Source organism: Serinus canaria, chromosome Z (assembly GCF_022539315.1).
Source record: "Serinus canaria isolate serCan28SL12 chromosome Z, serCan2020, whole genome shotgun sequence".
NCBI lineage: Eukaryota > Metazoa > Chordata > Aves > Passeriformes > Fringillidae > Serinus > Serinus canaria.
The window spans coordinates 21975751-21999794 of NC_066343.1; the positions used below are offsets into that span (position 1 = coordinate 21975751).

The 24044-nt window shown below is 38.7% G+C and overlaps 1 protein-coding gene across 2 annotated transcripts in view; it reads right to left on the reverse strand.

The window, feature by feature from the left end:
- Window positions 1–23672, reverse strand: part of PRR16 (proline rich 16) — a 143195-nt gene extending 119523 nt beyond the window's left edge. For both annotated transcript variants that reach the window (XR_003945895.2, XM_030237523.2), the window contains exon 1: window positions 23485–23672. Coding sequence is in view for 1 of the 2 variants with exons in the window: in XM_030237523.2 (XP_030093383.1) it covers window positions 23485–23646 (162 nt within the window). In the remaining variant the exon portion in view is untranslated. The remainder of the gene's footprint in view (window positions 1–23484) is intronic.
- Window positions 23673–24044: the final 372 nt, after the last annotated feature.

The window sequence follows — 24044 nt, forward strand, 5'->3', positions numbered from 1 at the left end:
TTTTCTGGCAGGATCTGTGACCCATGGGGGACACTTCCTGAAGCAGTCTGTTTCTAAAGGTCTGCATCCCATGATGAGGACCCAAGCAGGAGCAGAGGAAGTGCATGAGGAGATAGGAGAAGGAATTCCAAATTAGGAATTGACTCCAACCCCCTTACCAATTCCCCCGCACCACTTAGGGGGAGGACATAGAATAGCTGGGAGTGAAGCTAAGTTTCTGACAATCCTACTCTACATTTTTAATTGGAAATAAATTAAATCAAAACAGACTTATTTTCCCCAAGTCTGTTTTGATCTCGTCTGTGATGCTAATTGCTGAGTGACTTCTGCTTCCCATCTTGATCCACAAGCTTTTCCATCTATTTTCTCTCCTGTCCTGGTGAAGAGGGAGACTGACAGAGCAGCCTTCCAAGGTCAACTCCTAAAGATTGTTTCCTTTCTCAGTCAAGTAGATTTACTGTCATCAGAACAATGCAAGAATAAAATAGGAAATCCCCAGAAAATATTTTTATAGCATTATAAATTCTTAGCATTTTAACTTTTAAAGAACAAATTATTGTGTTTTCAAAGGGAAAATATTTCACAAGGCCTGAAATAAAGTAATTTCAGTATTGCCTTAAAATTGAACTGTCATTTAAAAAAAATCAGAAACCTCTCCAGCCATTGTAATTCGCTTATCTCAGGCAAGGGCCAAAAAAGACTAAGTATACAATCTAAATCATCCAGACTGTTAAACAGTCACTAGAGACAAGCTATTTAGCACTTAATGAGATAAAATTAAGAAGACTAAATCTAATTAGGGTCTCTTAAAGAACAGCCCACAAGTGGCTGCCTCATCACAAAATTTGTAGTTATCATCAAAACCAGAGAAACATAGATTTTGAACCATCAAAGAAGACTTCTGACTACAAAACAATTTTACACTTTTTATTCTCTTCTCCCAAAATTCATTGAAACTAAAATTTAAAAAAATATGCAGCAGATTTATACTTCATAAACTTACAATTATAAAGAAAAGGAGAATGTAGTATCTATTAGCAGCAACACAGTCAATTCTAGTACTACTGTTAGGGTTCTTTTAGACTTGGCATCAGCAGTTTAGACTTTCCTATGCTGGTGGGTTCTAATAAATCAGTCACAGATTTAGAAAACTATGTCATTTATTGAAACATATCCCCTGTCCTTACTCTGATGCTACTTACAGGCTTAAATTTCCATGTGTGACAAACTCCAGCATTTTACTACTGTAAGAAATCCTTCTTTCTAAGAACTATAAGCTGGTTCATATCTTCATTGGAACTAAAAATGAACTGCCTTAGAATTTAGCTTCAAATTAATGACAAACTCATGTCTGAAACAGTAATGGCTTTGGTAAACAATTAAAACCCTTCTGCACGCCCAAAGTTTCTGAAAGTAGAAGGAAATTCTACTTCCAAAAACACATCACAAAATCTGTTGTATATTAATGACAAATAAACATCTAAGGTGTTACACAAGAAATATGGCAAATTTCCTCATATAACCCTGTTCCACACACAGACTGTAGGAAAAGTGGCAAAACAGTGGCATCAGCAGATCTGGTACTGTACAGAAGGATGGCTCTAATGAGGCTCCATGATTTGAGTGCCTGGAACTGAAAGGAGTGCTTTGGACTATATCCAGCCGTGGGCACTGATCATACAGGATTTTGTTCTGAGGAATAAACTTCTACATGTATGAGCATTCTGCAACATTTTATTAAGGAATTAGGATTTATGGGAAGACAGCTGCTGAGAATGATACCATTATTGGTTCCTGTGGTAGCCATTTAGTCCAACATGCAGATATTAATGAGAGTTTGAATTAAGCTGCTACAAGATGTAGAGTGGTTTATAAAGAGTATCATTCTTCGTCATCTGTTTTACATGAATTCTTGTATCTGTCTGTTTTGATAGGTGTTTATGCTTTCCTGCTCCATGTCTATGTCTGGCTGATCTTGGAAAATGGAACTTTTTAGATTTACACATCTTTCCAAAATATGGTTATTCAAACCATAATATGGTTATTCAATATGGTTATTCACATCATATTTTTTAATCATATGTAGTTGTTTCTACCACTAGGAGATGAGGGAAGCAGTCAACTCAGTTACACCCAAAGCTGATGGTAAATTCACACAGGTATTTCAGTTACACTCCATCTATTCCAACCATTAAGAGCATCTCCTTTCCCTAGAAGCCATTTGTCTCCATGCTGTTCCTGATCCTTCCCATCTATTCATTTGACTCCATCTAAATAACTAACGTAAAAGACTAAAAAATGCTTCAATACAAACTGATTACAATATTGTTATTCTGACAAGAAGCTCAGAAAGCGAAACAAACTTTGTAACTTGCATTTTTTATTTATTTTACTAAGTTTTGAGAAAACAACAATATTTTTCATCTTGATCAAAACCATAAGCAGCTGCAGTTTTAAAACCCCTGAAATATGCAAATGAATGCCATATAAAGTACTGTAAGCAAGGCTTGTGATATTCAATCATTAAGTTGTAAGGGCAGTGAAAAAAGATGGTTTGGGATTGAAAGGTGATTACAAAAGAAAGTGATCATTTTTGTTTGTTTTGATGAGGGTTTTTTTTGTAATTTTAAGCATATAGAAAGGGATAAAGAAGCAGTGGGGAGCATTTAATGCAAATCAACTAGCACTAGAAAAGGGAATGAGTATGCATTACATTACAAACACATCATCCTGATATACACACAAACACTAAGAGATCTTTTTAATGGGTCTCTAAGCAAACATTGCTTCAACCTCACTAACATCAAAATTATTTTTGAAATTAAACTATAGATTTCTTAGTATGCAATCATGATTTCGTATCATGATGTAATTTATAATTTAAGGTGTATAGGTTGGAATTATTGCATATAACAACATTAAGAACAAAATCCCTATGATTAAGACTTCACATATAAACACTAGCTCTCTAATCCTTTTGGTTGGAAAATTATTATGGTGAGAATAAAAAGGAAAAAAAGATGTCTAAGTTCTGGTAATCTTTCAAGCAGTAAGACTTTTCAGAGGTGTATTTGGGAGCTGAATACATCAATCATCATTGAGTGAATGGATTGGGACACCCTGTCCCTACTTGCCCACAAATCACCAAAACACTCTTGCTTTTATATACACCTTTTATCTTAATGGTGTTCTGATAAAGTATGAGAATTTGACCAATACAAACATCAATATCCTTTGAAATTTGTGTTTATTTAAATCTATTTAAAGGTACCAGCTTTCAAGAAACCTCCTAAGTTGAAGACCTGGTCAGAAAATCAACTAGGCTGGAAAAGATCCCTGAGGGGTGTTTAGCCTGGAGAAAAGGAGACTCGGGGGAGACCTGATCACTCTCTACAACTACCTGAAAAGAGCTGTAGGCAGACGGGGGTTGGTGTCTTCTCCCAGGTGAGCAGCTACAGGACAAGGAGACATGGTCCTAAGCTGCCTCAGAAAAGATTTACATTGGACATTAGGAAGAACTTCTTCACTGAAAGGGTGACTGAAGGGACTGCCCAGGGAGGTGGTGAAATCACTGACCCCGGGAGGTGTTTAAGAAGAACCTGGATGAGGCACTCACAGGCCTAAGTAGACAAAGTGGTGTTAGGTCATGGTTTGGACTCAGACATCTTTTCCCTCACCTGCTCCTTCTTGGACTTGTGCTCCAGATCCTTTCCCAGCTCCACTGCCCTTCTCTGGACAAGCTTCTCTGGACAAGCTCCAGCACCTCAATGTGCTTCCTGAATCAGGAGGCCCAAAACTGGATACAGCTCTCGAGATAGAGAGCTGAGCGCTGAGTACAAGGGAAGAATGGCTTCCCTTGTACTCAGCGCTGAGTACAAGGGAAGAATGGCTTCCCTGCTCCTGCTGGCCACACTATTGCTGACACAGGCCAGCATGCCGCTGGTCTTGTTGCCACGGGGGCACACGGCTGGCTCATGCTCAGCCAGCTGAAATCAGGGCCCACGGGTCCCCTTCTGCCTGGGCACAGCCCGGCCGCTCCGTCCCCAGCCGGCAGCACTGCAACCGGCACTTGGTCTTGTTGAAGCGCAAGCTGTTGGACTCAGCCCAGCGACCCAGCCTGTCCAGGTCCCTCTGCAGAGCCCTCCAACCCTGCAATAGATCAACACTTTCCCCCAGTTTGGTGTCATCTGCAAATCTGTGATGGTGGCTCCATCCCCTCATCCAGGTCATCAATAAAGGTACCAAACAGGGCTGGGCCCAACATGGATACTTTACCCATGAGGAATACTGAAGCCATGCCACAAAACCACACATGTTCAGCCTCTTTACCACAGAAAAAGCATGACATATAGGTTTTTGGAAATTATGAAACATGAGTACTGAACCAAAATCGCAGTGAACTGTGACAGACTCTCGACAGAAGGGTGACATAAGATAATACCAATACTGTTTCAGTCCAACTGCAATCACACATTCACCTTTTGACATGGTTTAATGCCTGACATCTTGAGTGTATCTTGTATTTCTCAGACCATTCATCCAATGATTTCTTCTTTTTATTTTGAACACAACATCAATACAAAAGAAGAGAATGAGCCATAGAAAGGAAACAGGCAAATTCAGCACGTTAAATCCCAGCACTCCTGTAGATTTATTCCTCATGGCTGCAAAGCTTTGCTTCAAAAGCTCTGGTGACAGTGGAAAGACCCTACAAAAGCAGTTGTTATGTAATACACTGTGTAAATACACTATGCATTTGAACAAGACAAAGCAATGTCTTTATGTGTAATTTGAACAAACTTTCTGTTTGAAGAGTTTGAAACTATTCTGATAGGGAGGAGAAGGTTCTAAATGGTATAATTTAAAAGGCAGACAAGAATGGTATAAAGCTATAGAACACAATCTTGCATGTGCTGTAATGCTACCATTTATCTGCAAGACAGATCTGATGGATGCTGTAAGAGCAAAGTTTCAAGCTCCTGGAAGGAAAAAAATTGCAATAATTATCCATAAAAGCTTAGTGGAAAATTTTCTTCCATTGGTTCTGTTAAGAAGTAATTAGTGCCTGTGCAACTGCCAAAAATTGGCAATTAACACTGCTACATAGGAGAACACTGGCACTTAATCTGGTTCGTGTTCTCAAGGAAACCTCTAATGTACTAATGCTATCTGTCTATCTATCTATCTTAGGCACTTACATGGCTCCTATTACTATAATATATAGGCATTTAACAATCTGCACCGCAGTTATTTTTACAACACCCTGGTGAGGTCATGAAATACAGTGAAACCAAGCGCACAGATGCAGAGCTGCATTTAGGCTATAATATTACACAGCATTTAATTTACAAAATCCTTTTTCAGGAGGTATTTCCAGGTGCACCATACTTGTAATAAAACACAAAACTAGGTCAACCAAGGAAAAATTATTAACTTCAGAGCTTAGTTTCAAATTTAAAATCACATTTAGATCGTAAAATAGTTTTCAAGAGAAGAATTTACTGAAGTTCATGTTTAGAGCCAGAGTCAGGGCTTGTCTTGTATGTTTGCTGTAACAACAATTCCTATTTCCCACTGAATTTAAAACTAATTCTCATTCAGCTAATGAAACTGCAAAGATGGTCTTCCTAGCATCTGAACAGATGCACATGCAATGGAAGGACACCAACAGTCAAGCAAGAAAGTTAAAAAATGTGCTCTGAACATGCCAAACCTGGAACAGCGTCACCGTGATTACACAGAAAGGTTACTAAAGGATTCATTTTGAAAGAAATGTTTAAAAGAAATCAAACAGGTAAGACAGTGTACTTGTACATTTGTATATACAAAGAACAGCCAGCAGTACACGCATATCAAAGCTGCGCTAAACTCTGTTTTGCTTAAAAACCCTAACGTAAAAAGACAAAAGCTATATAAAAGTCAACACAATAACAATATAATCTGTTTCTCAGTTTCAACTGCTGACTTAGGCATAATTTTAGCTATATATAAGCTAGCAATGTGTCACCTCTAAATATAACAAAAACTTAGGGAAAAAAACCCTCTCTTCCCTTATTTTGAAGCTGCAAAGAGTCTTGCAACATATGTGAAACAAAATAATACATCACTGACTTCTCGTTTATGCTGCAACACAATTCAGGACTGAAAACCAATTTGGAAGAGGTAAACAGTGTCTTTCCTCATGGTGTATTATACCAGAAGCTTCATCACCTTCACCAAAAAAAAAAAAAAAAAAAAAAAAAAGCTGATATTATCCAGTAAAAGAAATAAGGGACTACCAGAGATAAAAAATGGAAAATATTCATATTTTTATTTTTGGTATTCTTTTACTTCATGAAAAGTACGTTGCATGAAAACCTAATGTACCATGGACATAACACAGAGGGTGTTACACAGTTCACCTATAGAAAATATTTCCTTTTTCCAATATGCTTAGTTTTAACAAGGATTTCATTTAAATTTTAAAAAGCATCTAACCTAGCTCCTTGATGGCTTTGCTTAATTAAATTACAATAAAAGAGTGTAACCAGTTTTCACAGTACATGCTATAATGAAGCATAAGCAAATTGCACTTTTTATTTTTTTAACTTTTCTTCTGAAAGAGACCAAGATCATTCATAAGGAAGGAATAAAATATTCTCTTTGAGTGTCATAGTATGAATGAAGGTGATTATTGGTCTAGTTAGCAAGGTAAAACAAGAACACATTTTGTTAAGAACATGATACATTTTTAATGAAATTAGTTTAGATTATCTTTGATAAATAAGATAAAACAGGAGTGAAATTTAAACAAGGAGATGTATATAATTTAGGCTATAAAGAAAAATTATATACCAGCAGGACAAAATGTTGATTTAGTAAAACTATGCAATTCAGATAATTTTAAAGTAATATTTGCAGTTACTTTATTCAACCATAATTTAATGTACTACCATAGCCTGATCAGACTCCTCAGACTCTGAAATACTTTTAAAATAGCTACCTGCTTATACCTGACGTCTTGGAGACCAGTGAACATTACATGAGCACTACAAGACCCTTCTCTGAAGAAGGTTCTGTGAACACAGAATAATGAAAAGACAATCACAGAATCTCAGAATGGTTTGGGTTGGAAGGGACTTTAAAGGTCATTTAAGTCCACCCCTCCCTGCTATAGGCAGGGCACCTTCCATTACACCAGATTGTTTAAACAGAAAGGTGAAATCTCCTCCCGAAAACACAGTCGGCTTTTTGGTGGTACTGTCTCCTCCAATGCACACTGATTTCAACAGCGCTTCAGCTGGAAACAGTTAACAGCTAGACAAACTATTACACTTCTTCACAATTCTGTTAGCTAATTTCAGCTAGCTGTGGATTTGTTTTGCACAAACCATCTCAGAAATTGCCATTTTACAGCAGCCTTGTTTCAGTCAGGGATTTGGTTTTAGATGTTGGTTTCCATTATGTGTGTTTCAGTTTTCCTGGACCACTTAATTAGTAAAATTTTGCATGCCTCTAGTGTCCTTTCTACTGGAGTCTAAACCTTAAATATTAGGGCATAAATTTGGATAAACAAAATTGCCCCTAGAATTTTAGCTGGAACTCCTGACACATGTACTTGTGGTCCAGACTTAGGACTCTCAAATAAGACCAATGTGACTAAACACCAAAAGTCAAGCTGGCCTGAGACTAAAGCAGTATCTTTTCATAAGAGACCTCTGAATTATTGTTTTGGAGGATACAAAAGCAAAAGAGACTTTAAAAAATCCCTAGAAGGTGGCGGGGGAAGATCCAGTAGCCAATTCAATAAATTTCAAAAATACACTGATCCTACCCCTGCTTCTGCCACACAGCTTGGTGGGACCATAGGATATAACTGACATCGAAATTGTACCTATCTTGAAGATGAGTGTTTCTTATTTTCTGATTTGTCAATGATAAACCTATTTCAGGGGAAGTAAGGAGATCCATAAATTCCTTAATACACTGAAAAATAAGGTGTTTACTGATCCATAACTGCCACCCTCCACTCCTATATCTGTGAACTGGAGAAAAAACCCCCTCACCTCATAAATATATTATGAAAATAAACTCATTAAACATTTATGAGAGTTTCCAGCACCATAGTGACATTTATCACAGAAAATGCCAATAGAGAATTAATTCTTCGTTCAGAAAAGCCCTAAATGTCACGTTATATATAAGACAGAGCTATCACACCAAATAATTATAGTAGCATAGTATCACACAGCTAATTACTAAGTACAAACCGTCACAAAATACACTGAGTAAGGCAGTCTTACATAACACAGCTATAAGAATGCAACTAAAAACTCCATCAAAACTAATTAAGAAACCATTTAAAGAATACATAACCTAAGTTTATGTTGCATCTCCTAGTTTAAAATGCAAACCAAAATAGAGGAAAAGACCAACTCCATGATTTGATACTACACTGATAGATCACCATAAGACCACTGGCACACAATGAAACAAGAGAACTGACACTCATGATAGGAGGGATCTGAAAGACTGAGGCACCTTTTACTAGAGGGTTTCACTCATTCATAGATCAAGGTCCAAGGACACTGGGAGTCTTTTAATTCAGCACTCTGAAGAAAAGGGACTTTAGTACATGGATTCCACTCAAAACTCTCAAACTTTCAGTCAGACTCCTCTTCTTCCCAGAGCTGTCTAACATGCACTCCTCTGGTCACAACTTTACTGTCATATTGGTATCTCATTTACAGTCATTTTTCCACCCCTCTATGACAATCTTTCCTTATGCAAAGGCAAACTGTACATGTAATTTAGGTGCATCACAATATCCTAAGCCCAGTTTATCCTCAACCTTCTCCTTTCCCTGGAGGTATGCATCTCTCCACTGACTTAGCCTAGCATAGTAGCATGGCTTACTCAGGAGAGGAGGAGACAAAAAAGAAACTTGTTACAGCAGCTCAGAAGGAACATTTACATCCCCTGGTCATGTCAGACAGGCTTCTGTGATCAAAAAACTACACTCTAGCAAAGGCTAGACTTCTTTGCTAGAGTACAGAAAGGAAGCAGCAGGGCACTGGGGGTAGGGGGAAAGCTTTCAAGCATGAAGATGACAAGCATGATCAAAACCATGAAGTTTTCCCAGGCTTATTGCTCTGAAGTAGATCAGCTACTTAGTCTAAAAGAAAGGGGGCTTTTTAAAACATAATGACAGCATGATACAGAACTCAGCATTGAAAAATTCTGTCTGAACTATTCGACTTCAACAAAATAACTGAAGGTGGTATCTTATAATGGGAAGCATCTGCCAGCTAATGATGTGTTACACTTTCTACAACATTACATTCATCTTCAAAGCAAAAATAAATTAATAAAACCAATTAAACTCTCCAGAATGGCATTTTGTACATTTGTAAATGTAGCCAGCCATTCTGGACAGAGCTTCTTTGACATGAACATACAGTGTTCTAAAGCAATTTGGTCTTTCTGACACTATTTTACTTCACAGATAGAGTAGGTTTGTGCCAACATGCAAAGGAAAATTCTTCATGTCACTCCCTCACAGAAGAACACCACTTAAATTGCTGTATTCAACTACTACTACTCTTACCTTTAATGGGGTATGCTGATATACCATTTCCCAGAGCCTGAAATAAAGGCCATAAGACTGGAGAGAGTGGAAATGGGGGAAAATCATTAGACAGGAAACTCTAGTCCCAACAGGGTGTTATTCAGACCAAATGAAACCTAACCCTCCAGGAAGACAGGGAATGGCGTGAAAATTAACTGTCCTGATGAGAGTACTAAGGTGTTGCAACAAAACAAAACAGGCCAAGACACCTAATGTTAGTTAATTAGAACCATTACTTTATCTTAGGATAAGGACAGAATTTAAGTCTTGTAAGTTGCATTTACTCTAAGATGGAGAGAGAAAGGAGAGGGAAAAGAGAAAAAGGCAATTTTAAATACACTTTTGGAAAATAATCATGGTATGAAAAAACAGAGAAAATTTAGAACCACAATACATGCTTTCCTAATGATGCAATATGCAAGAGAAGGTGATGTTTGAATACCCGAAAAACAAAATATTGACAAAAGAATCCCAAAAGAATATAAATAATAGCAGACAACTACCAATGTGGAATAAAAATGGGCATATTCCTTCACAAAAAAAAGATCGGCAATTCATGATTAGGAAGAGAAAGATTTTACAGGAAGTAGGGGAAAAAAATAAAAAGGATAACAAATGGTGAGGATAAACTTCAGTGAAAATCTTTCTGAGGCTGTAGTCCTGACATTTCAGATTTCCTTTGTCAGACCATACAGACACTGCTCAGATGCTGAAGACCAACATCACTTTCCTTCACTTTTTTCTTGCCTTTTTCAACTCATCTCCTTGCAAGTTCAACTTCTCTAATATATATTGCTGGAACAGTAATTTAATAACACTACAGGACTGTAATCATTGTTTCATAAAAATTCGTGGTAATTAGAAGTCTTTGAACCTAGTCCACAGAATCTACTTCATTGTCCAGTAAAGTACCCATTCACTGGTGCTGCCATTTCCCAACTCCAAATATGTCCATTAACACCTTCAACATTGCCACTGCTAATAGTAATACACAAGTATTCCTGAGGTGAAAGCAGACAAATTCTTCTCAAATCCTACTTCAATAAAAGATTATACAAACACAAACCATTTCAGACCCTGTAAAAAAAGTAATCATAGAAATCCTGGCATATAATAACAGTAGATTAACACATTCAGATGGAAGTAAAGAAACAATTTTAAAGCCTTAAACATAAAGAGGTCTTGCATTTAAAAATGCAGATGTTGACAGCAGCCATTAAACAGGACCAGTTCCCATCACTAAGCCTGAGGAACTCCACTGGTGACTGGCCTCCAGTTATTCCATTCACCACGATTCCTTGGGCCCAGCCATCTAGCCAGTTTTTTACCCTTCAATTAGTACACCCCCTGCACTCCTGGAGTAGCCAGTTTCTCCAGGAAAATGCTGTGGGTGACAGTGTCAAAGGCTTAACTAAGTCTGGGTAGAAGGCGATGCTGAAGAACAGAGATGCTTTTCTATGGCTTTAGAGAATGCCCTCTCCTTAATTTTATCTGCTCTCATTTTCAATGGATAAAAATTCATATTTCTTCATATTGTATAGCAGCAAAATGTTCAACAGTTTAAGTACACTCTGCCTGAAAAGAGAAGTCCAGATGGATTTCTGATCACTTTATAGTTAATTTGTTTTCTACATATGCAACAAGCAGTAGACTTGGATCATGAAGAAACAGCGATGGAACTCCTTAACCAGACTTTGGCAAATGTCACACACTATTTTTATTAATTACAATGTCACAAAAGTTGCAAATGCTCTCAGTAAATATGCTGATGCGGGAGAGCTAACAGATAATACACAAGGCATGAATTAAATCTCTCAGATACTTATACGTCGGATAAAATTCCCCTTATGCATTATCATAACCATGAGGAGAAACTAAATATCTTTGTGCTACAGACTGGAAGTCAAGAAATTCATAGAGCTCTTTGCAGACAGTTCATCATGAAATGGCTGCCAGAGGGCAATTTCTCACCAAATAGAAATGAAACTTCAGAATCTAGCAAAATATAGTTCCAGCAAAGTTCTGATTAGATCTCACCTACAGTATTGTATACATTCCTGTGAAGAACAACTCAAGCAAAACAGAGTTAGAAAAGCTCTTTTTCATCAAATAGAAAGTCTACCAATGAAATTTAAAAAAAACCCAACAAATTCTTTACTAAGGTACCAACATACATGAACAACTAAATGAAGAAATATTCAAGAGCTACCAAAGCTGAGTGGCAACATCAGCAAAAACAAACTGCAATAATCTTAGTATTGTTATTTATTTGTCATTATTTATTTGTTTATCCAATGGAGTTATTGCCCTAGATTAAACAGTTTCCAGACACAAAACATAGTACCAAACTTCCTGTCGGCATTAAATGGCAATCTGCAACAAGAAGTATGTGAAGTCCCACAAAATACCTCCTCAATTGGAAGAAAACCTTAAAGACATATATACCTGCTAGGGCACTACACTAGGAGAAAGCAAAATGCTGATGTCTTGTCTCCTAGCCACACAGGCTACCAGTTTAATACTACATTCTTCAAGGAAGAATTCTATAGAAGTGTTGCGTGTCTACAGTTACTGTACAAAAAGCAAGGAAAAAATTTAATCTGTTAAAAATAGACATTTAATATTACAAAATCCACTTGATCAAGATTTAATTGCAATGTATCAGCATTTATGTAACAGATAACTTTGTTTCAATATGTACAAGAAATCATGCATTTAAGGAAGACAAATCATATCTGTAATTTGGAGTGACAAAAACGATGCCTCATTCTTGATTAGTAAATTAAACTGGGAAATAATAGATGAACATGGCAGAAGTACTCTGCCTGTACAAAAAAAAAGCTGTTATTAAATGAAAACTTGATTTTTAGAAAATTAAGAATCAACAATGTTCCAAATTCCCTCTGGGCCTTGCCACTCTTCCAAAAGATTGTGATTAAAAAAAACCAAAAGCCATTTGAAAAGCTGTCACACAACACCAGGGCATCACTCCTAAAACATGAGATGTCACTGTCAGAAACTGTGAAATCTAAACAAAAGCCCATTACACATTTAGCAAATTATTCACAAGACCTACAAGATTTCCATTTTTTCATAACAGATTATTATTAACTACATTTGACTCCATTCTACAAAGCATCATATCAAGCTTACTTAAATTTTCCCAGAGAAAGAATAAATCCAGAGGGTTATTTATAAATTTTTTATCTCAGTACCCTTTTTATGGCCCTGATTGACTAATATCTGTTGAACATACAAATTCAGAAAAAATTTTTATTCTAAGCCAGATATAAACTTCCAGAGGACTACCAGATTATGGGAAAAATAGCTAGGTAAATTAAATATTCTGTTTAAATTATCATAAAGTAGCTTCTGTTGCTAAGATGATGTACACTGAATAAACTCTGATTTTGATAGAGCTGATATCTTTTTTTTAAATTCGTTAGAAACTTGAAGTAGATATTCATGACGCCTGCCAAGTGCTCATCTCCTAGAAATAGTACCCAGCTGTCATTCATTGAAATACAGTCTGTTTTCTTCTATGAGGATCATACCTCTCGTACTTGCAATCTTGCCATAAACACTCAGAAAAGATTCATTATTGAACAGAAAGTTTAAAAACTACCTTTAAGGACTTTTAAAATGTAGAAGATATTTTCAGATTTTTTTAAACAGCATTTCCTAAAGTTAACTGATATTAAATGTAAAATTTCTATGTATGCATAGCTTTAATCAATCTTAGACTACAATTCTTTCGTATGACATGAATTTCAGGCTTAAACAAAAGAACGGGAATTTTATCATGGCAATTAATACACATTACTGTCTAGACAAAAACTGGGGTTCTGATTTCTCCTAAAAGTAGGTATGTGAAACCAAGACACCAACTTTACACACAAATGTATACAACAAATATCTGGAATGACTGGCACTGCTTAAGGACAACAGCCAAGCTAGTACAAGATGGCACAGCTCTATCAAAATCAAAGCTGAATCACATCAGAAAACATTCTGCTTGCTAAAATTTAAGGCATCTAAACAAAATAAATTAGTGTTTGTATATGATTTAATTCCTTACAATTCAAGCATTCTTTTTTTACAATTTTTTTCTTTAGTAGACAGAATCTAATCACCAACTGAAAAACAGCACATGCAAATCAACTGTCAACAGGGAACAAGAAAAAATAACAATCATAATCTCCTCCTTCTTTTCTTAAGCAGGAACATCCCAGACTGGTCAAAAAAACAGTTTTCTCTGAGTCTTTCAGGTTCACCCCACCACCCATACTTTGATTTCAAGGAACAGAAAGTTATTACTTCCGCAGAGGTAGATATAGTTGTATAATTTTCTAGTCCTAATAAGTTATCTAAACATTGTGCTCATACATGGGTTATTTCTTTATCCAAATGCCATAGTTTTACTGAACCTTAAAACATGACATAAAATTACCTATAGGCATTGAAAGCCAAGTAAGTCTAGACTGTACCTCCCTAGATATCACAGATAAAACTTCTTAGCACTAGCAGAGACCATCTGCTATGATGAACTTACCTCATTCAAAGCATCTCTGCAATCGTCAGAAAAAACATGCAGAGAATAAAGTACAGTTTAGTTGGTAACTGAAAATCATTTATTTAAGAGAACAGTTATGTAGTATTTTGAGAAAAGATCAAGCAAACTTTAGAAAACGATGTTAACCTAATCTATCATGGATGGCTTTTGCTGCTGTAATAACAACCAGCTAACTTGAATCCAAACAACACCTTTCACTTCCTATCTACATTAGATTAGAAACTGAACTAAAAACAACTACTAACAATGAGGCTACACATCAGAATTTCCTAGCAGCATGCAGGAAATGCAAGAGGAGGACAACTGAGATGCTAAGATAAATGTCAGAGTCACCTGAAAATTTTAGGACTATCTTGAAACTCTGATACTGACTTTTGTGCGTCAACTTTCAAGAGTGGAGAGACAAGCACTCTAATGTTTAAGAACACAGATGATGTCTGACAGCTCCTAGCAGTGAGGTAAATAAAGTTACACTTAACATCTGAACCTGTTATGAGGGAGAAAGAGGAAAAGGGCTAGAAAAAGGAAACAAAGAGCCTCAGAGGAACGGAAGGATTACCACGAGATCACTAAACTGAAAATGAAAGTGAAAATCAAGCAGACAAGCAAAATTAATCTGAATTGTTCACAAAGTTAACTTTGCATTACATTGTGTTTGCCTGGACAATTTCATTGGAAGGCGAGGAAAAGCATATATCACAGTTTAGTGTAGAAGTGTTATGAGAGCAGTAGCGATTCCTATAAAAGCAGAAAGGGCTGCAACCCTTCATTCCAATCATCACTGCCTAACATGTCATAGAGGTTCCAGTGGCTGTGCTCTCAAACACCAGCTCCGAGCCCTTGGTGTATGCACCTGTTGTATTCATATAAGGAGCTACACTGCAAATCTGTTGTGTATTATTCTGTTTGAAATTTAATAACATCTGTCTTCTGCAACTTTGTTGGAAAAGTTCACTATATATACTCCTGCTAATTTTAAAATTTCAGCTAAAGAAATGTTTATTGATGGAAGCAAATGTTTGTGGCCCAGCATTTTTACTAAATATATACCTGATTTTTTCAATCTAAATCTGAAATATTGAGTGCAGGTCTGGGCTCCAGTCACAAGACAGATGTGAACACACTTGAGCTAGTCCAGAAAAGGGGTTGGAAGGGGCTGGAGCATATGTTACATACCTGATTAGGAGTAAAGGAGACAACAAGGGGCACAATTAGAAATACAGGAAATTCAGCTTAAACACAAGACCAAAAAAAGTGTGATTCAACACTGAAACAGGCAGGCCAGAAAGGCTGTGGAGTCACCATCTTTGAAAATATTCAAGAACAATACCCTAAGCAACCTGCTCTAGTTGACTCTTGAATGGACAATCTGGACCATTTCTACATGCCCTTTTGAATCTCAACCAGTCTGTAGCTCTGTATTAAGAAATAAAATATCTGTTCAACTCTTTGTCCAATAACTACTGAACTTTCAGTCACTTATTTAGCTGAAAATCTCAATGAAAAAGCATACAGAGAAAGAATTACACTTTGTTTTAATACATTGCAGTAAAGAAAAAACATACTGACCTTGATGCTTCATATTTTCACTTATCATTTTATACAGAAAGGACACTGTTACATAGATATGAACCAAGAAATTATGGACAAGCAAGTCTTAATATTTCACTTTGTTAAGTTTATAGATTCTTCATCTTTTAGGCCACATAAGCTGCCTGCTTTAATACAGTGACATTTCCAGTAAAGTATGAAATGTTGCTAAATGCCAAAATTTCAGTACACTTATCTCATGTTTTGCAGCTGAATGAAAAGCTCAAATCAAGTTTTTCATATCCCATTGAAGTCTAGGAACCTGCTGCAGCTCATCTCACCTAATAAACTTAATAAATACATAATAAACTTCTCACACTATTTTCCTAGGTATTAAGTCTTATCTTCTCCTGCCTACAAGGCAAATGATTGCACTGCAAGTAAGGATGTCTTACTCTGATCCTACCCAGAAGCTCTTCAGTCAAAGAACTGAAGTCACAGACCAAAACAAACAGAAGAACATGATACCACCATAGGTCCAACACTGAAATAATGACTCTGGATTTATCAAAAAAAGTAAGGAGAAAAAATTAAAAGCGTCTTAAAGGATTTTTTACATTACTGAGAAATAATCTTCAATGAAATCTGGAAATGATTTAACATTAGTGCTCTCAGTCCTCATAATGCAATGTGGCATATGCTGCATGAAACAACGGATGGGTTTGTTAACCTTTAAAGACGCAGGAACACACTACGGGTATTTTTTGCAGAGGCAACAACTGATGGTACTACTGCTGTTCAGAGGCAATTGCTCCTCACTGCCTCCCATCAGCTGTACTGCAACAATTCCAAACTAAACCAGAATGGCAGTGGCTCAGCCACAAGCCCTTTCATGTCACTCATCCAACACACACAACCTGACAGAGGGAAGCTGTAGTGTGAAATCTGCTAGAGGATTTTCTCAGCCTTTCCACAGGGTCTGTTTTTCTCCTTCTCCTGGGTATGGTAATAAATGGCATTTTGAATCACTGCAGGTCACAGGAATGACCAGTCAATTTTGTGTAGAGATGGGCAGGAGCTGTAATTAGAAGGTATGTATAGGCTGTAGTACTTTATCACACATTCACACAACAAGAAAACAATGTATATTAACTGCAATTTGCTGCTTCTATTAAAACCAACCAAACAACAAACAAACAAACGAAAAGCCCAACTACTACTAAGAAAAATAAAGCCCTTTCTACATATAGGTAACTAGGCTAGTGATAATCTGCATGGCTGTCAAAGGCTATGCGGGAAAGAAAGCAGTCCATTTGCAAATTAGACCCCTCTAGTCTCTCTGCCTCACAGCAGCAACCTCTGCTAAAGTAGGAAAAAGAAAAGGCAGAAACTTTCACAAGATACACATGAGCTACCCTGCGAGGTTACTGAACATTTATTTAGGTTTTTTTCACCAGCCTTTCAAAGAACAAGTATAACATTAAGAGAAGACTATGAGCCATCAATATTTTGCAACTCTAAAAGGAATGAAAATTGAAGAGAATAGTAATGCTCATCCACAAAGGTATTGTGAAACAGGCACTGTGGTAAACCACGTTATAAACTCAGGGACAACATCTGCACCTCTTCCACAGTTCTCCCAAGAGCAGTACTAATTAGTTGAACACAACACATGTGTACAACATATGCAGTAATTTGGCTGCAATTTTTTTTACTGGAAGTAGGAGGGGTATTCCAGAACTTTGTCCAAGGTGAGTAATGCAAAAAGAAATATTGTATCATTGTCAGAAGAAAAGGTCAACAATCTTCAAAGCGTCAATGATGCTGTTCAACCAAGTCATTGATGTGCCATAATGCACTCATACACATGTGTAGCAGCAACTAAATTCTCTAGATTTTGAAGTTTAAATAAAAATTATGCAATCCAAAATTAATTTCCATCATTCAAAGTCAATGGAAAAAATCTGACTGCAACAGACTGAAGTTTGTGCCTCACTATTTCTGTTTCCTGTATCATGGTCAGCAGTGCATAGACTGCGTGAAATTCAAATTTTACAAAAATGTAAGTATTTCCACTGTGGTTCTGTTTTTATTTGAAAACTGAATTTATATATGCTCTATTTAGTTCCTGACTGCACAATACACATTGCTATCAAGAGTTCAGTATTACATACAAGGAATGAAGTAGCTAACATGAGTTTAAACATAAAATAAGTAGCTCACATTAGCAGTTTGCTTCCCTCTGTCAAGTATTCTGATATTAATAAGCAAATCCCTATAGTTATTATTTTCATGGGGTTACCCAATACAATTACTGACTCTTGGTAGACATGGTTACAAATCAAGATGTGGAGCAATTTATATGCTGTCATGCACCAGCATATAAATGTTTCTGACCATCTCAACACATGGGGTTTTTCAAGGTTCACAGTTACCTTTTAGCTCCATTAGTTTAATTGACACTACTAGCATAAGAGTTTTATCTTAGTTCATTGCAGGTTTTATTGTCTATAACTGTATAAATGCTTCACAGACCACAAGAAATAAATGGAAAGAAAAAAATACAATACAGTTATCTGCAATGACTATTTACAGCCCTCTTTGGACCCCTGGGCAGAGCACAATAAAGTTGCTGTGCAGTGCTTCTCTTACATAATGAATCATACTCTGCAGTCAAACATCGAGGTACAGTACATGATTGTATCAGGCACAAAGGAATAAGTGCAATAATAAAGCAGAAAAAACCAATCTGTTACTGGAGAGATTAGCAAGTTTTGGAATGGCAACTGCCTTTACTCATGCCACACCTTGATGCTGGTACATGTGCTGGATCCTGACCACAGCCAGAGGAAAAAAATTACAAAAAAGCTTCAGTCCTTCACACACCTTACTGACCAGGATCTGCATACGCAGCCAGTGTATGCACGGAAGAAAATAGTCCAGAAGGAACACTGTTAAGAGGGCCTGCATCCCTCATCCAGGTATAAGTAGGGCATCTGCATTTAATTGGATTTCTAATGGTAGGAACGCACATGCACAAAAAGCTCCAACTGCTACTACCTAGCAAAAAAAAAGTGGCAGGTCCTTGACACCTGAACAGAGACCAAAGAGGCAAGAATCAGCAGAAGAAGGAATGGATTAAAACATTTTGCTATTTTTCCACCTATCCTATACAGTATTTCCCATTCCTATGCTGTAATAACTCCCTGCCTCATCTTCATGCAGCAATGTGAACCCAAAACACTTTTACATTGGTGCTTGCACTGCCTGCACATCAGAGATACTCAAACGTGATTGAGTATTGCTGCTCCAGTCCTGTTGGTGGACCTGACACATCCTAGTTTCTGGTTTAACAGGCAAGAATTGAAGTACCTTCTGCCATCTGGATAGTTACCAGAAAACAAAACCAGAAACAGAATGGAAAAAACTGGCAGTTCAAATTGTAATACACTTCTCCAGTCCCCATCCAGAAATTAAAACCACAGAACACATGACTACCCTTCACTTAAGAGAGTGATGAGTGGCCTGCTTATGGAATCAGGTCATTTATCCTATTACGAACTTTGTCATGGTGTTTTGGGGGAGGGGGTTGATATCTGCAAGTCTCTTCATCACTTAGAAAATATTTATTTATTAAGTAATGCCCAAAATACATAGATTATATCTTTACAGAAAATAAACACTTCAGTTAGATGACAGAAGATTATGTACTCATTCTGTCAGCAAGACGTTTTCACAGGATTTAAAGCAGAGGAGGTAGATTCAAATGACTGGAAATTCACTGATTTACTTGCAATGCCTGTGAGGGCTTCTGTTTCTCCTGCACCTCCATTTTGTAGTTTTCTAAACACTGGCAATAGCTACACAGCTGCTTCCTTTCGATAAAAGGCTAGAGCATATTTAGCCAATTAAAAGCTATGCAAATGTCTCACACTTAACTTCCAGGAATTTGTTCTGCAAGATGAATTTTTATTATTACAAAAAGTATTTATCAAATTATTTAGTTAAGTGTTTTCTTCATGAAAACAAGCACAAGACTACAGAAATGTGTAACATTACCATAAAATGTGAATGCAAGGAAGGTTTAAAAATTTTACGATCATTATAAGGTTATATAAATCTCTGTGCCCTGCTGTCCACAGGTGTACATGTACATCCCCTACAATCCCTTCTGATGTAGCCCAATCAGAGGGCTACATCATGCATTTTACAATAGTTTACTTAGCACACATCTTTTGATTTCCAATAGTACATTACTACCAGACAGATAAGTATCAGTTCCAAAAAATTACTTAATAATAACCATCTTTCTATACAACCTCCAGTGAAAAAGGTCATTTATTCAATCCTCTGGAGGAGAACCAAAGTTTAAGGCTCCACTAACTTAATTTTTAAATAGTATGGACTAAAGGAATAGAAAGTGTTACTCAATCCTCTGGCACCCCTTTGATTTTTCTTTGGAATATTCATCAAATAACAGCAACTTAAACCATTTCAAATCCATTTTTCAATGCAAAACCACATCCTGTTGTTGCTACACACCCACACAAGGAGACAAAAGGGTCCATCCAAGCCTCTCCTAAATTAACAGCACTCTAGAGAATGCTAGCCATACTTCAGCTCAGACTCTAGGCTCAACATTTCTTCACCCTTCCATGTCTCCCAGTCACCTCCCTGTTCCATTCTTAATCTTCTGTGGTTACCTTAGCCTAATCAGACCAGAACAATAAATAAGGGGGAGAGAAGAAGGAAAGAAAGGAATGTTTCACATCTGGGACACAGTAACTCTTAAAATGTATTTGTTTTAATCTGCATGATTTAGTCACATGCTTCTAGAGAATATTTATAAACTTCATGGTTTGTCCACCTGGGTTTGACGTGCCATCCTCTACTCACCCCTCAATCTCCTCTTTTAAAAAACATTACAGAAAGGTTAAAGAACCAATCAGAAAAAGGCTCAGAACGAAGGTCAAAAGCAAATATATTTTAGTGTAAGTAAAGCGTAATAAGTGAAATGTAGTAAATCATACAAGTGCTGTATAGCCATGCTACTTACTGCTACAGAGCAGTTCCTTTTAAAGCAACAAAATGGTGTTTCATTTTGACAGTACTTGGACTATGAATCTTAAAAAAGAAGAATGAAAGGTAGTCATGAAGTCTATCACAATAATTTAAGTGCTCCATTGAGAATAATCATAATTTATATTTAAGGGTAACAAATACATAGGCATGAAAAGAAAAGAAAGTGTTTTAAAAATTAAGTAAATCACAAAAAAAAATACAGTACCATGGTGTTTTTAATACCACAACTAAATAAACATAACTGGAACTACACAAAAAAAGGGCTAAAAAACCTACATGTCCTACCACTGTAGCAGAATTGAAAACTTTTTAAATAGTAATTAAAAAAAGATATACTGTTTCCAGTATACAATATTACTCATTAAAAAAAAAAAAAAGAAGCAACAGAAAAGGTTGCAGCTCCACAGCTGGGCTGCAGCAAACACCCTGGGGGAAAAAAAAAAAAGGCAGCAACAACATTTCCAGAAATATTGAATTTGCAGTGAAAGTGGAAAGTGTGAACTTACATCCTCTATTTCATCATTTTGACTGGTCCTATAGCAGGGAACCTAAATGAAGCACAGTTATATTTCTATGTGTAATACCCCAAAACTGACCATAGACTAACTTTCTGTAAGCTCTAACAAAGTGTCTGTCATTCCTTCCTAGCACCTAAAAACAACCTATAAAAGAGACTGGTTATCGGCTTATAATATCACCAATTAACTCACTTTTACTGAAAAAGTATATATTACACTTATGCCAAGAGTTTTTTGTGCAGAATTAGCCCATCCTTTAAAGGCAGACAAACTAAAGGTACTCAGATGGCAAACTTTTGCAGACTTTCCATAACAAATGTCACAAAAAGTGTATTTAACATACAATTATAATATTGCAATGCAGAAGATGTATATGTATGCAACTCATATTTGTTGGAGTATCAGAGCTACCATCTTTTTAAGGCATATTTGGTGAAAAGGACTACTAAAAACCTCACATGTAGTCAGAAACAAGATTTAACTATCCTTTTTATAATATCTTTATTTTCTCAAAACAGATGCTGTTGGCAATCCTTGCATCCTTCAACAGGTACATAGTACTTAACAGAGTTATAGCTCCACTTCTCTACAGGTTTCCCTATCAAGCAGAGGTAAATCCAGTTCTCTTTTACAGATGCAGTCAACCAGAACGAACAAGTTTGCTTAGATAAAACATGCAAGAGTAAATGATGATATACAATCTGCACTTGCAGCGATCCTCTTTGCTCACTAGAAGAAAGCTAGGACTGATTACATGCAGGGAACGATTTACATTCATGGGACAGAACACTTTACGTCCTTTCCAGGTCCTGAAAATGTGCTTCTGCAGCAACAGAAGCCAGTTTATGCTATCAGTTCTAGAAACATTTAAAGAGCTGTTCTATAAATATTGTTTATTTCCATTTCAAAATACCTCAACAATTACAAAGCAGAGACAGCAGGACATTAAGAAAAAGAGAAATTATAGATATATTAAAAAAAAAAGGAACCTGGAATTGTGGGTGAAAAAAGAGCCTAACAGCTGTGATAAGTGAGCCATGTGTTTATACATCTTTCAACATTATACAAAGCACTGGGTGAATTTCAGACTGTCTCAGATGGCAAGAGACTGTTGAAAGAAACTTGTTGACAATGTTGTTAAAATAGAAAACTAACAGATGATGGCAAAAAACCGAAGCCTATTATAAATGTCAAATATAGGATTATAAAGCCATACACAGAGATTCTGGACTTGAATTTCGGTGCAAAATCTAACCATCTGTCGACCAGTTGTGTAGCAAAATCAAGATAAAGAGGAAACCTCCAAAAGGACTGCCAAATTCTTTTCCTTCAGCTACTGCATTTCCTTGCTCATGAACACGCCCGCGGTAATCGCACTCTGCCTGCAGATTAACCTAGAGGAGATGACACCCGCCACCAGCAAAAGAGATCGCGAAGGCAATCTTGCCAGATAGGACCGATAAGCAGGGCGCTCAGCTCCCCGTGAAGCAGGCTGCAGAGGCTGAAGCAGCCTTCGCCGCGCCGGTGCAGCCGCGCCAAGGGCGGCGGGTGCGCGGGCTCCGGGGCCGCTCAGCCCCCAGCGCCGGGCAGGTGCGAGCGGGGCTGCTGCTGCTGCTGCTGCTGCTGCTGCTGCAGCTGCTGCTGCTGCTGCTGCTGCTCGGGGCGAGCACGGCGCTGCACCGCGCAGCCCAAAACTTAAACTCGCTGGAGCGGCAGCGGGGTCGTTCTGACTCCTCTCCCAGCGCCGGCGCGGCTCAGCCCGGAATCGGGCAGTGCTGCGCGTCCCGCAGCTCCCCAGAACACCTTTGCCCAGCAGAGACCTCTCAGGATAGGCTCCCCCCGGGAAAAATAAAAACTCTGAGGGGTGCCCTGAGGTAGCAAGTCCCCGAGTAGGGCCGCCTCTCAGCCGTGGGGAGCGCAGGCGGTCCCGGGGCGCACGGCACCCGGGACGCCGGACAGCGCAGCGATGCCCAGCCCGCCCCGCGGCACGGCCGGGAGCTGCCCCGTGCCCAGCCTGGACACCAGTTGCTCGACCGGCGGTGAAGAAGCGGTAAAAGGAGCCTGGGGGCGGCAGCAGAGCTCCGGGGGAAGCCGGACCCCGGCCTGCAGGCGGTGGGGCGCTTGCCCAATACGGGGCAGACAGGAGATCCGACCGCGCAGCCCTTCGTTCTCACCTCCTTAAGTTCCTTGGCGACATCTTTCAGGTCCCCCAGGACTAATTCCAAATCCTCCACGATGATCTTGATCTGCTCCTTCACCTTGGCTTTGGAGGCTGCCGGCGGCCCCTCGGACGGCGAGGAGGAGGAGGATGCGGTCCCCTTGGACTGGGCGGACATCCTTCGGGGCAGCCCGGCGCGGCCAGCGGGGCACGCAGGTCAGGCGAGCGCGGCGGCCGCCGGCCGCCCGGCCCCGTCCCTCCAGCTCCCGGAGCTGCCGCAACCACTGCCGCCACCGCCGCCTGCCCGCCCGCGCATCCCGCGCCGGGGGCGCCGAGCCGCGCCGCGCTCCGCCGGGCGGCCGCGCTGTGCAGCTGCCATCGGCTCCCGGAGCGGCGCGGGGGCCCGGCTGCAGCCCGCCGTGCGCCGCGCCTGCGCCTCGCCCCGCCCGCGCCGACGCCCGCGCCTGGCCCGCCCCGGCCCGGCCCCGGCTCCGGGCGGCAGCGGCGGCCCTGGGAAGGAGCGCCCACCGCCCGCGCTGCTGAGGGACGGCGATGGCCGGGCGGCTTCCTTGTAAG